Source organism: Scatophagus argus, chromosome 13 (assembly GCF_020382885.2).
Source record: "Scatophagus argus isolate fScaArg1 chromosome 13, fScaArg1.pri, whole genome shotgun sequence".
NCBI classification, from domain to species: Eukaryota; Metazoa; Chordata; class Actinopteri; family Scatophagidae; genus Scatophagus; species Scatophagus argus.
Genome location: NC_058505.1, coordinates 2,073,824 through 2,088,606, shown reverse-complemented (window position 1 = coordinate 2,088,606; position 14,783 = coordinate 2,073,824). Strand labels below are relative to the sequence as shown.

Genomic DNA, 14,783 nt, shown 5'->3' with positions numbered 1-14,783 from the left:
TTGGCTTTTTTAGTCCACTGCTGTCAACAGGGATTGGAACAAAATTAACAACCAAACCTATAAAAGTGACAGTGTGGAGAATTCCATTTCTAAAGGCCATGATATACAGATAATGTTTTGAAGTGATGTAAATGGTAAATGAATGCTCCTTCTTACATTTGGTGATGGTGTCCACAGGGGTCTTCCATGGCCTTGTAATTTTCCCTCCAAGCATTGCCACAGTACTCAGTATCACCTGTAGGTAAGTGTTGAACGTCAACGCAAAGTTCAAAACCCTTCTACAGACAGCCTGCCTGTTGAGCTACATTGCACCAAAAGTTGGTTGCAATTCACCTGGGGGACACTTGCTAGGTACGGAGCTAAATGGCTTAATTAAGTATTTACACAAAAGCGCAAATTTAAATTCAGTTTTTGCAAATATAGTATCGATTACATATCAGAATTGAAAGGAAAAAATACTAAAGCTTGCTCTTTTTTCTTACAGGACAGATGGTCTTGCTCATAAAGTCTAGCCTTTTGCTAATGTATGCTGATTGGTCAGTTAAAGATTTACAACCAGCAACCTTATGTTACAGTAGACTAACTTTAATTATCATTCAATGAACATGACCACAGCAATTGGTTATTCTTGGTTTTGTTTGTCATAGTCCTTATGCATTTTCCTAATGATGGCTACAGCAGACGTTAGCAGGTTAAAACAAAGCACAAACTTAGTGCTTGATTGGTGTGTGAAACCAAAATGGCGACTGCCGTCAACTGGTGCGTATGCCGCAAATACTGAAATAATAATACAGAAGGGTGTTTTGTCACAAAAAAGAAGAGAATTTCATGGAACTATATTGTCTCTGTCGCTTATACTGAAAACATAATGCAAATATTTACCCATAAAAGCCTCCGTTCATTCTGGACTACGTCGCGAGCGCCCCCTACAAAACCGGAAGTCCCAGACTGGGAATTCTTTTCCTGTAAGAAATTCTCTGATTTGGTCCCAGGTCCCAGGTGGACCTGTTTGTCCACCTCTCTTTGTGGACTTTTCTTGCTCTCTGCTGATGTTTGGAGTTGCCAAAGGCTCAGTGGAGTTTTCACGTCCTGCTGCAGGTGAACAACTGAAATGAGCAAACTGATGAGCGCCACAAGAGGGCGTCCTCGGCCTGCTAACCAGGGACGTGGTGGAGCTCAAAGCAGCTCAGCTCGCTGTGTGCAGGTTCACAACATGTTTACATGCTGACAGAGTCTTTGTATATATGGCTGCTTGTGACACCTGTGTTCAGAGTCCTCCTCTCTGACTCCTTACCTTTGACAGCCTGTCTGGGACTGCATAATGTCAAACAACACAGCTGAAACTGCTGCCTTCATCAGAGACTGTTTGGCTTGTGATTCTCACTGCCTGGAGGTTTGATTTTAATTTGACCTCCTTTATTTCAGCTTCAACAAAGTGAGAAAGAGATTACGCAGCATTTTAAATGGCTCATGACGGTGCAGATTGTTAGCTTCCTCATGTCTTTCAGCTGTTTTCTAAACAGTAAAATACTGAAGATAATTTGAGTAAGAGGCAGTGAAAACACTGAGCCATCACCAAAGACTGAGGAGCTGAGACATATTTTACAGATAAAAATGCTTTCAAATGTGGAGCAGGTTTTAGCTGAGGCTTCTTTCTAAATGAGGACACACAAGTTCACATTCACAGAGCTGCTCCTCTTCCTGGAATGAAACAAAGCCCGATGAGCTCTCCTTCTTCCTGCTCTCAAACACAGTCAGCTCCTCTCTGTCCACATGTTTCCTGTTCCCTCCCCTTCAGATCTACAGTTTGAAGATGGGTGGAACCAACATGGCGGTGAAGTGCAGGAGCCGACAGGCCTCATTCACTGCAGAGGCACATGTTGTTTAGATCAGAGCTAAAAACTAGTTTCACTTTTGAAGGAGTGAAAGCCAGACAATTGTCGTTGCTGAGAAGTGAAATGGCGCAGAAAGGAGTTCAGCTTGACCGGGAAAAATTTTGTTCGATCTGTCTGGATCTACTGAAGGATCCGGTGACGATTCCCTGTGGACACAACTACTGCATGAACTGTATTAAAACCCACTGGGATGAAGAGGATGAGAGGAGAATCCACAGCTGCCCTCAGTGTAAGCAGACCTTCACACCGAGGCCTGTCCTGATGAAAAACACCATGTTAGCAGTTTTAGTGGAGCAGCTGAAGAAGACTGGACTCCAAGCTGCTTCTGCTGATTCCTGCTGTGCTGGACCTGAAGATGTGGCCTGTGATGTCTGCACTGGGAGAAAACTGAAAGCCCTCAAGTCCTGTCTGGTCTGTCTGGTCTCTTACTGTGAGAAACACCTTCAGTCTCACTATGATGTGGCTCAGTTTAAGAAACACAAGCTGGTGGAGCCCACTGAGAAGCTCCAGGAGAACATCTCCTGCAATATTTCACTACCAGAGACTGAAGTGGATGTTTTACCGTCAGGAACAGAGCCCAAGACCAGAGCTGACTTTTTAAAATATTCATGTGAAATCACACTGGATCCAAACACAGCAAACATACAGCTGTTTTTATCTGAGGGGAACAGAAAAGCAACAGTAATGGAGGAACATCAGTCTCATCCTGATCACCCAGACAGATTCACCGACTGGTCTCAGGTCCTGAGCAGAGAGAGTCTGACTGGACGTTGTTACTGGGAGGTGGAGTGGAGAGGGAGAGGAGTTTATATAGCAGTCACATACAAGAAAATTAACAAAGCAGGGAGCTGGAATGAATATGGATTTGGATGTGATCACAGATCTTGGGCGTTAGATTGTTCCAGTCATGGTTACAAGTTTTGGCACAACAAGGTCCAAACTCCTGTCTCAGGTCCTCAGTCCTCCAGAGTAGGAGTGTACCTGGATCACAGAGCAGGTATTCTGTCCTTCTACAGCATCTCTGAAACCATGACTCTCCTCCACAGAGTCCAGACCACATTCACTCAGCCTCTCTATGCTGGATTTCGGTTTTACTGGTCTGATGGAATCACTGCTGAGTTTTGTAAACTGAAATAGACAGAATTCATTTACTGATTTAACCCACAGGTTAAATTCTGTGAGCTGGTTGTTGTGGCGTTTCTTCACTATGCTAAGATCAATATTTGTACTACAAGGTGTTATCAAAATGTAATTATCATGATAATCAGTTAGGCTTTATTATTTTGTTTTATGTAGCTGAGATTCTGTTCAAATAAACCAATTGTGTGGATGAAGTTAATCTGTACAGGAAATCACTTAACAAACTTTACGGATGGAAATGTGAACAAACTGAAGGTTTCATTATGAATAAAAAGACATAAACAAAATGTTTTCTTCTTGTCTTCATTCCAGGATATCACACTATGGAAGCTTTTTGCGGCCAAAAAGGTCATTGTTACAACAAGGCGATTTTCTAACAAGATTTTTCCACATCATAACATTTGATATAATTATGAAATAAAAACTCATCACATTATAGAAGAATCTTTTCTTGTTATAAAAGTATGCTCTGCTGTGCCATGTGCAACACAAAACCTTTAACATAATAACTAACACTGTCAGCACACACAACGTTTCACGTTATTTCGTGATTAGTTGTTGTTACGCTCGGCCTCAGGTCAGTCTGAGTGTAGGATAAAATAGTGACTCTCGTCTTTCCCAACTCACAAGGACATTATTTTAGGCTGGCTTACATAAAGATTGTCTGTTTTTCACCACGTTTTGTTGGCTCAGTTCAGTGTTCGCTCCCATGTTTTCTTCATATTTCTGGTTGACTTTTTTCTTGAGAAGCACTCAGGAGTTTGATTTGGGTGGTTTTATAAGAAATCCTACCTTGCAGCAGCTAAATAAATGCAGCACAGTGGATCTGATGCTAATCTGTGGGACCTGCAAGTGCCTTTAAACTCAAAAGAGGAGATCTTGGTGGAGACGCTGGTGGAGATGGGTTTGATTGGAGATCAGTCCACTGCAGAGGGACGGAGGAAGGCTGACGTGGATCTCCAACACCCTGTACTGTCCTCCTCCTTGGCTGAGGAGCTCCAGCTGACGCTCCGCATTGAGGAAACGGAGGTGCGAAAGGAGAGCAGCATAACAGGGTGAAGTGGTTAGCTCTGTCGCCTCACAGCCAGAGGGTTCAGGTTTGAATCCCAGTCTGGACCCTTCTGTGCAGGGTTCGCATGTTCTCCCTCTTCCTGTGTGGGTTTTCTCCAGCTTCCTCCCACTGTAACAAAAACATGCACACTGCATTCTACATACTGTACATTGGCGACCAGTCCAGGGTGAATCTCGCCCATAGTCAGCTGGGTTAGACTCCTCAGGATCAGCAGAGTCTCCACAGATACTCATCTTGTTCCACAGTACCTGGGGACTGGAGCTCCTGGGGAAAACAAGTCCTCTACCTGTTTTGGTTGCAGAATGGCAAATGTACTTCGTGCCTGGTGGCAGACAGAACAGCAAAGTGAAAGCGAGGCCTATAGGAAAGCAGTATAAACACAGATGGGTCATTTTTCTGTCCATTACACTGTGAGATCAGTGTTTATTCAGTAGTGATATCTTTACGGAAAAGCTGTCTTTCACTTTCAGTATTGAAAGTGAAATATGGCAACAGGTGAAACATATTCACATGCCATGTTTACTGTGAGTGAAGTAGCCAGTAAATGTCGGCACATGATTTGTTCCTGCTGTCTTGAAGTTTCATTTGAATTTTAAAATGCTCATTTTAAACATGAATGTGTTCACGTGGCAGAATTTATGTTTGTAAAAATGTTCAAAGCAGGCAGCGCTTAACGGAGACAACAGAAAACCGAAAATGAAAACTGCCGCAATTATGTTTTAAATATGTTGTTGAACTTTTAAGTGAAGTCCCATTGTGCGACAAGTAACTCAAGCTTAAACCGGAAGTAGAGGTATCTGCCCGTCAAAATAGCGGATAGCGGATTTCGAAGGTGTGTTAGCGCAGTTATAAGCTGCAGAGAGAGGAGCCAACTTACAGTGGTGGGTAATGTTTGTTAACACACACACTTTATGATCTCAGTACTTCTACTACCGCTGATAAATACAGTTTTGTATATATTTCTTAAAAATATTTGTTTATTTATTCGTTCATGATTTTACTTTGAAATCCGTGACCGGAGCCTGTTTTGTTTTGTGTTTTACTTTGACAGCTGGCCGTGATTCCGGTGGGTGGGCGAGGTTCAGTGACAGCTGCGGAGGTCCGAGCTTCAGGTCGTTTGTTTGTCTTCGCTCGCCTGAAGAAGAATTCAGGGTTTATAAACAAGAAAAGTAGAAGACAGAAGAAGAAAAAGAAGAAGAAGACGACGATTAACGCAGAAAGCCCCGTCGCTACGAAGTAAAGAAGAAGAGTTGTCTTCTTCACTTCCGTCCAAGAATAAGTCGGTGAGTTCAGTTTGTCCCGTTATTCTTCTTTGTCTGGATTTGTACGGAAGATTTAGCTGAGATCAACATGAAATATTGAAGCAAACATAAACGTTTCCTGTTTTTTGGGTATTTTTAAGTATGAGAAAAGAATTTAAAATCAATCGGATATCCATTTGAATGTAAAATACACATTGTTGTTGGCTAAGTTGTTCCTTTATCATGAAAAACGCAAGCTTTATTAATTTCCTCTGGTTACAGTTTATGCTAATTGAATGCCTGCAGGACGGACATGACTGACTTTATCATGGAAATATTACAGGAATGTTGCCGTTAAAAACATCGAAGCCGCCACAAGCACAACGTGAACTGCTACGTATGAAAATAAAACACTTAATTGAATATGAAGGGCAACAAACACACTGTGAGGTATTAGAATAATGTTATGAATCATCAAACAAAAAGAAACACACCTCGAAATACTGGAAAAGGGTTTGTAAAATGACTTTTGAGCAGCTTTAAAACTGTGTCGGAATATTATCACAGTTGTTGTTATATTTAAAATAAAATAAAATGCAGTAATGCAATACTTTTAGAACAGTAACGACGACACACACAACAAGCAGCACTAAACAGACATTATGAGGGACTTTAATGGATAACTAAACTTCAAATGAAGATAAGAGTCCGTGCATATTAAACACGCAGTAAAAATACTATAAAAGTACTACAGATCAGTACTGCAGGCAGGCTCGCACAGTGTGGTGCTGATGGTGAAATGGTTTGATCCGTCTTTGTGTTTCCTGCTACGCATTTTCCTCCAACATCAGCAGCTCCAGCACACACAGACTGCTGCTGCAAGGCATGCTGGGAAACGCAGACTGGGAAGAGTCCAATGTGACCCACACGGTGGGGGGATAAAACAAATTAATTAACGTAATCCCGTTAGAAGACCCTGAGGTTCATTAGTTTAAAAATACAAGAAAGAGAAACAGAATGTCATGGAGCCAACAGGACTCTTATTTTGAAATGCTATAAAAAATCTCATTATTCAAATTTGTATTTCACAATGAATTTTGTAGTGTTTGGGATTTTACTGCTTTTTCTTTATATTGTGAAGTGTGAGAATTTCTTTCTTTAGATTTTTATCACCTTTTAATCCAAATTTCTGAAGGTCATGCATGTAGAGAACAACAGGAGGACCGTGAGTGCTCTCCTTTCTCCTCTCGTTTGTTCTGTCTTTCCATAAACCCATTGAGAGCAGCGAAGAGGAACTTGGTTTGGTTTTTGCCCTCCAAACTCTGAAGGGCTTCAGACAGAAAGTGTGAGCTTCAGTTTGTGAGAAAAGATGTTTTCCTGTCAGAAGAAGAAGAGGAGACTTTGGCAGCTTATGTTTTGTGAAAGAGTGAGAACGGTCGTTCAGAGCCTTCAGAGCGTCCAGAGCCTTCACCTCCAACCGAGCCCTGGGGCTTCTCGGGGTCGCCGGCGGACTTACAGCCGCTCCCAGCGGACGCAGAGTTAACAGGAAGCTGCCCGTTAACGGCCCATCTGTTTTCTCCTGCATTCTTTCCCAGGCTGCTGCAGGATGTGAGAGAACCACAACACAAGACGCCGAACGCGAAGTGACATCTGAGAAGGAACGAGTTTGAAGGTACGGCTCAGTATCCTGCGCTCATTTTGTTTCCCGGTCAGTCTGGAGTCGACTCACATTAGCCTGATTTGGTTAATTCCTCGACTGCTCTGAATGCAGAGAAGAGATCCTCTAATCAGGATTAACCGAAGTGACTGAGGAATTTACCGGAGAGCAGCTCAGGGAGGAGGGTAGACTTTTATTTTTGTACCTCTGCGCTTCTCCCTTCTGTCTCCTGTGGCTGGATTTTATTCCAGTTCTTTTATCTTCCTGACCCAAACTGTTCGGTCCATTAAAAACACACCAGTGAGCCACACTGTTGCTGCTTCATTACCGTGAAGCAGCACCAACATGTGGATCGATCTGAGATTACCAAAACCTTTTGTACACGTGAAACTTTGGGCCACTTTTGAGATTTGCATCCTGGTGGTTTTGGTCTTTCTGTGGGATTTGTTGACTGTAAGAAAGACTGCATGTGTCTCAGTGCTGGTGTCGCGTTTCTGTTGTCTTTCACAGATCGACGGACGACGCTCGGCTGCACACAAACATGTCTCTGTTCTTCTCCGGAGCCGTTACAAGTACGTCACCGTCAGCGACATCAGACGCACACAACACGTGGACGTGGACGCGTGCGTCCCTGTTGAAGTTTGTCTGCTGCTCTGCGTTAATAATGTGGGAAATTCTCTGATCGACCTGCGCACACAGCAGTTACACATCGAAAGTAAAGCATTAAATTGTTATAGGAAACACTCATGTAGATACAACACATAGAGAAACCACGTGGAAACACAGTGACTCAAACAGGTCTTCAAAAGGTCCTAAAATGTCACCTGTTTTAACAAATATCAGAGCCTCTGATCTTTAGGTTGTCTTAAATTTTAGCTTATAGCATCGTGCTGCATTCAAGAGTCCACAGGCAACAGTTTCATTCCTTTGGCAGTTAAAAGGTCTGGGAAAGTGGACTTCAGATGTCCCCCACAGACGCCGCGTGGCTTTGCTGCTGTGATCTTGACAGCAGCACAACAATAAGCTCGTTGTCCGTCAATTCCCACAGATTGTACACGAGCGTCACGTCAGCCTTGTTCAGAAGAGCGAGTTCACCTCAGTGGTTTCCCAGGCCCACCTGAGGAATGTTCTCTGGCTCTTCAAACTGACAAAAGTCAAGCTGTCTTTATTTAGAAGCAGGTCAGGTTCACAGGCTGGACAGACACGCTGAGTGTGTGTGTGTGTGTGTGTGTGTGTGTGTGTGTGTGTGTGTGCAGTTCCTCACCTTTTTGCTCGTCTAACTTATTTGATCTTTTTTCTGCTGTTCAGGTTCACCAATCAAACGCAGGCTGCGGGCCAATCAGTCCTGTCAGAGGTAGGAATGAGAGTCTTTTGAGACTGTGTTGGATGGATCTGTAAATTCTGTTTTCATAGCATAACAACAGGTGAACCGTTGTTTAAAGGAACAGTTCACCCAAAAGATTCAGTCAAGGAGCACATGAACTTGGACTAGACTGAGCTGAGCCTCCCGTGTCTCTCCCCTCAGCCTGGACGTGTCTCTCCTCTCCCCTGACTCATCGTATGTCTGTTACTCGTCTGCGGACGGCGGCGAGCCGTGCTCCTGCCGCCGTTCGCCGCGCCTCCTCACCAACGGATACTACAGCGTCACCGAGGACAGCTTCTTCTGGGACGACGACGGCAACGTGTCGCTGTCTCCCTGCAAGACCAGCGTGTCCTACAAGGAGAACCTGGTCAGGTGAGAGCAGATTTTAGAATAAATTCACAGAATTAGCTTAGTTTGTACCGTGGTACAGAGTTAACTCGTCAGCCAATCACAGCTCTGTTGGAGGGATTAAAAGGATGTTAATCTTCAGGAGTCTCAAATGTGGATTCATTGAGAAAAGGCCTCGTCAGGTCTGTGAATCGGCTGATTATTGAAAACAAACTCTGAATGGTGAAGCTTGAGCCGCAGCGGGTGGTGTTGTTATGGCTGAAACACACACACACACACACACACACACACACACACCCTCTTCAAGCATCTCTCGTTATCGTGATGAGGTCATTCTCAGCAGCCAGTGAGAGCGAGCCGTCCAGCATATGTCGAACTGGTTTCAGAGCTGTAAATTCTTCACCTCTGACACATGCGGCGTTCAGGAGCCAAGGTGTGATGTCATCCCTCGCGGTTGCTAGGCGACCCCGGTGTTACTGAAACCAAAGGGTTTCTTAGTTCTCTTACATAACTGATGAAGTCTGTGGTGTTTACTCTCAGTTTTAAACTCATTTCCTCAGACTGAAGGTTTTTTAACTTTAAGATGTCACCTCTGCCTTTGGTAACTTATAACGAATCCTGCTGACTCCCCTGTGCAGTCTTCAGGTCAAACTGCTGGTGGACATTTTATCTTGCTGCATGATGGGGGGGTGTATCACACGTTCAGCGTGACAAGGAAACACTTAAATATGCAGAAAAGATAAAATTGATTTTGAGGTAAGCTGAGGAGTCAAACCCAGAGTCCAACAAAGAAAAAGCACCATTCATAGCAGTTAAACAGAAACATGTGACTGAGGTGGACACCAGGATCATTTCATTCTCATTTCCTGTCTCTTCAGGGTTTTCCGGCGAAGGCGGCGACCTCGCGGCTCTCTGGCTCGCCTGCTGAGTGATGTGACGGAGAGCTGCCAGTCCTGGCTGGACGAGAAAGTCTTCAGAGGCGTGTTTAGGACGGGACAGGGCCAAGACCAGGACCAGAGCTGGGACAGGACCGGCCAGGAGGTCCTGGCCCCATTGGACGAGTCATCCTGGCCTGGATTCACCAGCACCGAGCTGGACAGCAGCCACACCTTCACTTATGGTTAGTAGTTGAGGGTTCAGCTGAGCCACCTCGACACGGCGATCAGTTTTTATCCGGACTCTTCCTTCAGGACTCTTCCTTCAGGACTCTTCCTTCAGTCGGAAAAAGTTCCAATATGCTTCTGAAGGGTTTTGTGTTTGGGTTCTTCAATATGAAGCTCAGAAATATCATTTCAGTGCTGTGAGAACCTCAGCTCTGTTGCACTCGAGGGAGCAGAAATCTCAGACACCAGAAACAAAACTGTCTGCAAGGAGAGACAGAATAAATAAGAAGTCATTTTCTGGGCCAACTGACTCTCAGACCGTTCTGTCGGTCGAAATGGTCGTGTAGTTGTTTCCAGCTTGGGCTTCAGGATGAAACTTGGTCACTAGATGTTTCAGCGGATGGGAGAGGAAAACGGGAACAGCTGCACCTGAGAATGTCCCCACTGCAGGGCTAATAAACACCTGTGTTTTTCTTTTTCAGATCACACCGAGATCCCGCCCCCTCCTGACAAAGAGACTCCGCCCCCAAAGATGCTCATCCAGGAGGAGATTTGTTCTGAGATCAGCGAATCCAAGGAGCGGTTCACCCAGTCACTGGGCGGCCTCTCCGAAGTCCCGCCTCCCTCGCCCTTCTACACCAACAGCTGCTGCTGCCAGGCTCCACCTGAGCGCACAGGTGAGTGGTGACACTTTTTATTCTTCGTGTTTGTTGTTCGTCTGGTTTCAGTGGCGCCCAGCGATAGGTTAAATGTTGTGATTGGGATATTATTGAAAGTTTTCTCAGTTTTTAACAAAATACAAATTTAGCAGCTTTTATTTAAACATGTTAAAATCAGCAAAAGCTTTTTAGTGGCGCATTAACATCAGCGCCTGACGAGAAAAGGTCTGCTTTAGAAACACGTAAATATTTTGTGTTGTGATTGTTTTCTTCAGCTGTTTCTCTGACTTGTATTTGTGTTTCAGGTCTCACAATGAAAGCCCTTGTCCTTTTCGTCTTCACCATCTTCATCCTCACTGCTCTGTGCTCAGGGTAAAATGATTTTCACTTTAAAGCAAATGAGAGACCCACTTCCTGTGGAATAGACCGTAATGATTTGATGTTTCCAGAAAGTAGTCGGTTTTCCCATTCACTTCAATGCAGTTTGTTTGGAGCACCTAGTGGCCGCTGGAGGAACTGCAGCTGAAGACATTCTCAGCATTGTGTTTGTTTCCATTCCTGCAGGTGTCTCTGGTGGAGCGCGACTGTCTCATCGGCCGTGTTCGCGATGATCTCGACGTTTATGTGTGAGTATCACATAAACTTTGATGGATTTGTCACTGCAGGTCAGCGTTATTGATTGGCTGATGAAACGTTCTCTGATCCGGTGAAACACAAAACGCGCAGTGAAACATTTGTTCAACAAATTCCATTTTTTCCAAATTAGTTTTAACGTGATGTTTAGCCGACCCCCAGCGTGCCGTGATGGTCTAACAAGACCCGAAGCGACTTAATTCAGGGGAAATGAAAAACAAATTTAAACATTTGAAATACGCGGGTGACGTATCGAGACAGTGGACAGACAGTGTAATAGAATCAGAATCAGAATCAGAATCAGCTTTATTTGCCAAGTATGTGTGACCATACAAGGAATTTGACTCCGGATTTTTCTCTGTCCTGTGCACCATACAAAATACAAAATAGCAATAATAATAATAAAAAGAAGAATAAAATATTTACAAGAGAAAAAAAAAATATATATATATACATGTAGTGCAAACAGTGGAATGAGGTAGTGCAAACAGTGTGATGGTTCACACAATGGCAAAAATACTGCTGTTTGCTAACTCACAGTCAGACATTGTAGAAAGTCGTTTCCTGGATTAAAACCAGTTCTGTGATGATCCCGTTTCTTTCAGTCCTGACGAAGTCGGGGCCGATGGGCGAGTGGAGGAGGGCGAAGACGGAGGTGAGTCCACCATCGTACAAGTTTCGCTTCATTTTTGTCAACTGGCAGCCACAAAACAGCAGCAAGAGTTTCTAATGATTCTGTTTTTCAGGATATCACATCAAGGAACGAGTGAAAGCGTCGGGGGACAGTTTCCAATGATCCAAACTGGAAAAGAGGGCCAGAAATATTTCACATTTCACTAACTGTTTGCATGAACGTTGCACTTAAAGGACCAGGCTATGCTGGGCTCCAGAATGCATTTTACGGAAACACCAGTTTGATGCTTTGACTGCAGAAGTTCCTCGGAAAAATGACCACTTTTTAAAGGTAAATTTTCATCTCAGCTTGTTTCCTGTGCTGAGACGCGTTGATCAGAAGGCTCAAGTCTGTTTGAAATCAAACTGAAGCAGACGCATTCACAACATTTGACCTTTAAAGCCGTCCCAAGCAAAAGTCCTGCTGCTCGCTGTGCAGGTGGACGATGGTGGAGACGTTCCAGCCTCAGGCTCTGACTGGACGTTCCTTTAACGTTTCCTCGTGTTAAATGTTGGAGTCATGAAACGTTTGAAGGACGTCATGTCTGGATTTTCCCAGAGAGAAAAGCTCAGTCAGACGGAGTGCTTCTGTTAAAAAGCCGAAGGAGCTCACTAGTGTGACACAAGTCACCGTAGATTAGAAACAAATAGTATCTGTATTAAATATACTGTATGTACGTACCTGATGTATTCTTGAAATACTGTAAGGTACCTTCTGTTGTTAATAGCTGAGCTTGGCTTTTTGTTGGGCTGTCCAAAGTAACCAAACGTCAGACTTTCCTTGTCTGGAGAACAAATTCAGGCGGCCTCTCGTCTGTTTAAAATAAGAGCTGCAACTTTTTCTAAAGCAAACGCACAAAAACTACTGGAACCGCAGGAGACGGGTGCCATTTTCTCCTGTAGAAAGTGACTGAAGGGTTTTATTTCAAAATGAAATAGCACAAAATTTAAAAAGAAAAGAAAATCATGTTGGGATTTTACTGTGAAACTGATTAAAAAACGAAAGTTTGGTGCACAAAGGCTGAGCAGCAGGTGAAGAACCTTACGAGGCTTCTGTATTTTAAATATCGGTTGTTCTCTGCTGCGTTTTGTAGTAAAACTCTTCAGCTGTCAAGTGCCTTTCCAGCAGCCAGGAAAGTGTTGGACTTCAGCCCCAAAGTGCTGCAGAGACTTTAAACTGTCCTGCTTCAGTGGAGGTGCTTCTCAGAGGTGGTGTAGCAGACAGGTGCAGCTTCACATCTGAAACATTATGTGGCCACACATTTGATTTCTGAACAAATTACTGTGAGGGAAAAATCTAAATCTGAAGTTCCAGAAAGGACAAACTCTTCAGGTGACCTGCTGTAGCATCTTGATGTCAGCGGTTTGGAGGTGAAGACAGTTAGCTTAGCTTAGCTTAGCTTAGCGAGGGGCTAAGGAAAGGCAACTCAGCGGTATTGATACAGTTAGTATTGATCAGTTATCCCTCTGTGATTCCTGTAGGAGGAAAAGAGAAATATTTAAATAGAAATGTTTTCATCAGGAAAAAAAAGTAAGTCTGGACTGAGAAATGTAAAGGAATATAAGCACTGTATGAATATATCAGGTTTTCACTTTATTATAATATATATTAATATTTAAGTTCTTCAGCTTCAGTCATGTTTGGGCCTCAAAGTACGCCAAGACTTTGGAACCTGAAGGGGGAAGAGACGAGCTGTGCTTCCTTTCTTTGCAACATTTAAATGTTTTCATGTGTGATTTTGTGTACTGAACGTCCCTGCGGAGCCGAGACGTTTTATCTTTCGTCCATCATGTGGGTTAGAATAAATAAATGCCACTGTTGGTATGTTGGTATTTTCTATTGGTCACTGGTGCAAATTCTTGAGTCACCGAAAGTCATTTGTAATTTGTAAGAATTGATTTTAGTTTGTTAAAGATGAAACGTCTCCTCCAGACTTCTGAATGGTTTGTTTTTATTCAGTCAGAAGTGCCAAATGTGTAGAAATCTGACAGTTCAGGACAAGAAAAAAAAAGTCTTTATTAGTGATATTTTTATTACAGCTCCGTGTATCTCGTTACTTTGCATTTAAAGCTGCACTTCTCAATATTTTTATAAGTCAATCAGATGACACTGTGTGATGTGAGACTGTCCACAGCTGTGAGACGCTTTTAGTCTCGTTTGGCTCCTAGTTTTGACTTTACGGATAAGATTTATAAATAGGAAAAAAAATTAAGATAACAAAACTGATCACTGCCCCCTAGTGGCCAAATGTGTTTTAATGCAGCTTTAAATGACCAGAGTTTAAATAAGGTAGTTTGTCATAGTTTTTCTTTTTTATAATAAACTTTTACGAGGTTTTGTAAAAAAAACAACAAAAAAAACAAAAAACTGCAAGAGACAAAAGATCAAAAGTTTCTGAAGCTTTAGTTCAGCTCTTGTCTGTGATGTACACATCTGCTGTACATGATGTTATATGTATATTTTTTTAATTTTTCAATGACTGGACTTGTTTCCTAAGGTGGAAATGTGGCACTCTGCTTGTGATGGCACTTATTATATCTGTTCATTTTATATTCCACTGTACTGTAATCTGCTCTTAACCGCCTGCTCTGAAACTGTAAAATTAAACCTTAAACGATGTACTAACTGGATGATAATCTGAAACTGAGACACAAAGAAATGAACAAAGTAAAAGGACCAGTGAAAGGACAAAGTTGTCCTTTTGTTTCCATAAGGGATGTTTGCCTGTTGTTGGTGCTGCATTTTAAGATTTCATTTTTACAGTATTTTCCAGTTTCAGTGAAAACATTTTGTTTAGTCTTTAAAGTTTAAATGAATGTTTGTCATCCATTAAAGCCCATTTTAAAGACAGTTTCTGTTCAGTGTTCTGACTTCTGTTTCAGCCGCTGGCAGCCACAACACAAGATGATCATCAGTCTGTTCTCCTCAGATGTCAAAACATTTTCAACTCGCGCGGCTTCAACTTCTTAAAGTTTACTGCTCGGACACAAAAAACAGCG

General features: G+C 42.9%; 2 protein-coding genes across 2 annotated transcripts; both read left to right on the top strand.

Annotated features, from left to right (window-relative positions):
* The first annotated feature begins 121 nt into the window (after positions 1-121).
* On the top strand, positions 122-3,322 carry LOC124069159 (tripartite motif-containing protein 16-like). Its single transcript, XM_046407996.1, has one exon. The coding sequence runs from the start codon at positions 1,878-1,880 to the stop codon at positions 3,030-3,032; it is 1,155 nt and encodes a 384-aa protein (XP_046263952.1). The 5' UTR covers positions 122-1,877; the 3' UTR covers positions 3,033-3,322.
* A 1,847-nt stretch (positions 3,323-5,169) lies between these two features.
* tmem71 (transmembrane protein 71) lies at positions 5,170-14,634 on the top strand. Its single transcript, XM_046407999.1, has 11 exons — positions 5,170-5,390; positions 6,944-7,020; positions 7,516-7,577; positions 8,314-8,359; positions 8,531-8,740; positions 9,595-9,836; positions 10,302-10,496; positions 10,784-10,850; positions 11,043-11,104; positions 11,717-11,766; positions 11,858-14,634. Exons 3-11 carry the CDS (start codon positions 7,547-7,549, stop codon positions 11,879-11,881), a joined length of 927 nt encoding a protein of 308 aa, XP_046263955.1. The 5' UTR covers positions 5,170-5,390; positions 6,944-7,020; positions 7,516-7,546; the 3' UTR covers positions 11,882-14,634.
* Positions 14,635-14,783: the final 149 nt, after the last annotated feature.

Coding starts and splice junctions, on each gene's coding strand:
- LOC124069159 (XM_046407996.1), top strand. CDS start 1,878: ATGTTGTTTAGATCAGAGCTAAAAACTAGTTTCACTTTTGAAGGAGTG.
- tmem71 (XM_046407999.1), top strand. CDS start 7,547: ATGTCTCTGTTCTTCTCCGGAGCCGTTACAA. Junction 7,578..8,313: donor CTTCTCCGGAGCCGTTACAA/GTACGTCACCGT, acceptor TCTGCTGTTCAG/GTTCACCAATCAAACGCAGG. Junction 11,767..11,857: donor GGAGGAGGGCGAAGACGGAG/GTGAGTCCACCA, acceptor TCTGTTTTTCAG/GATATCACATCAAGGAACGA.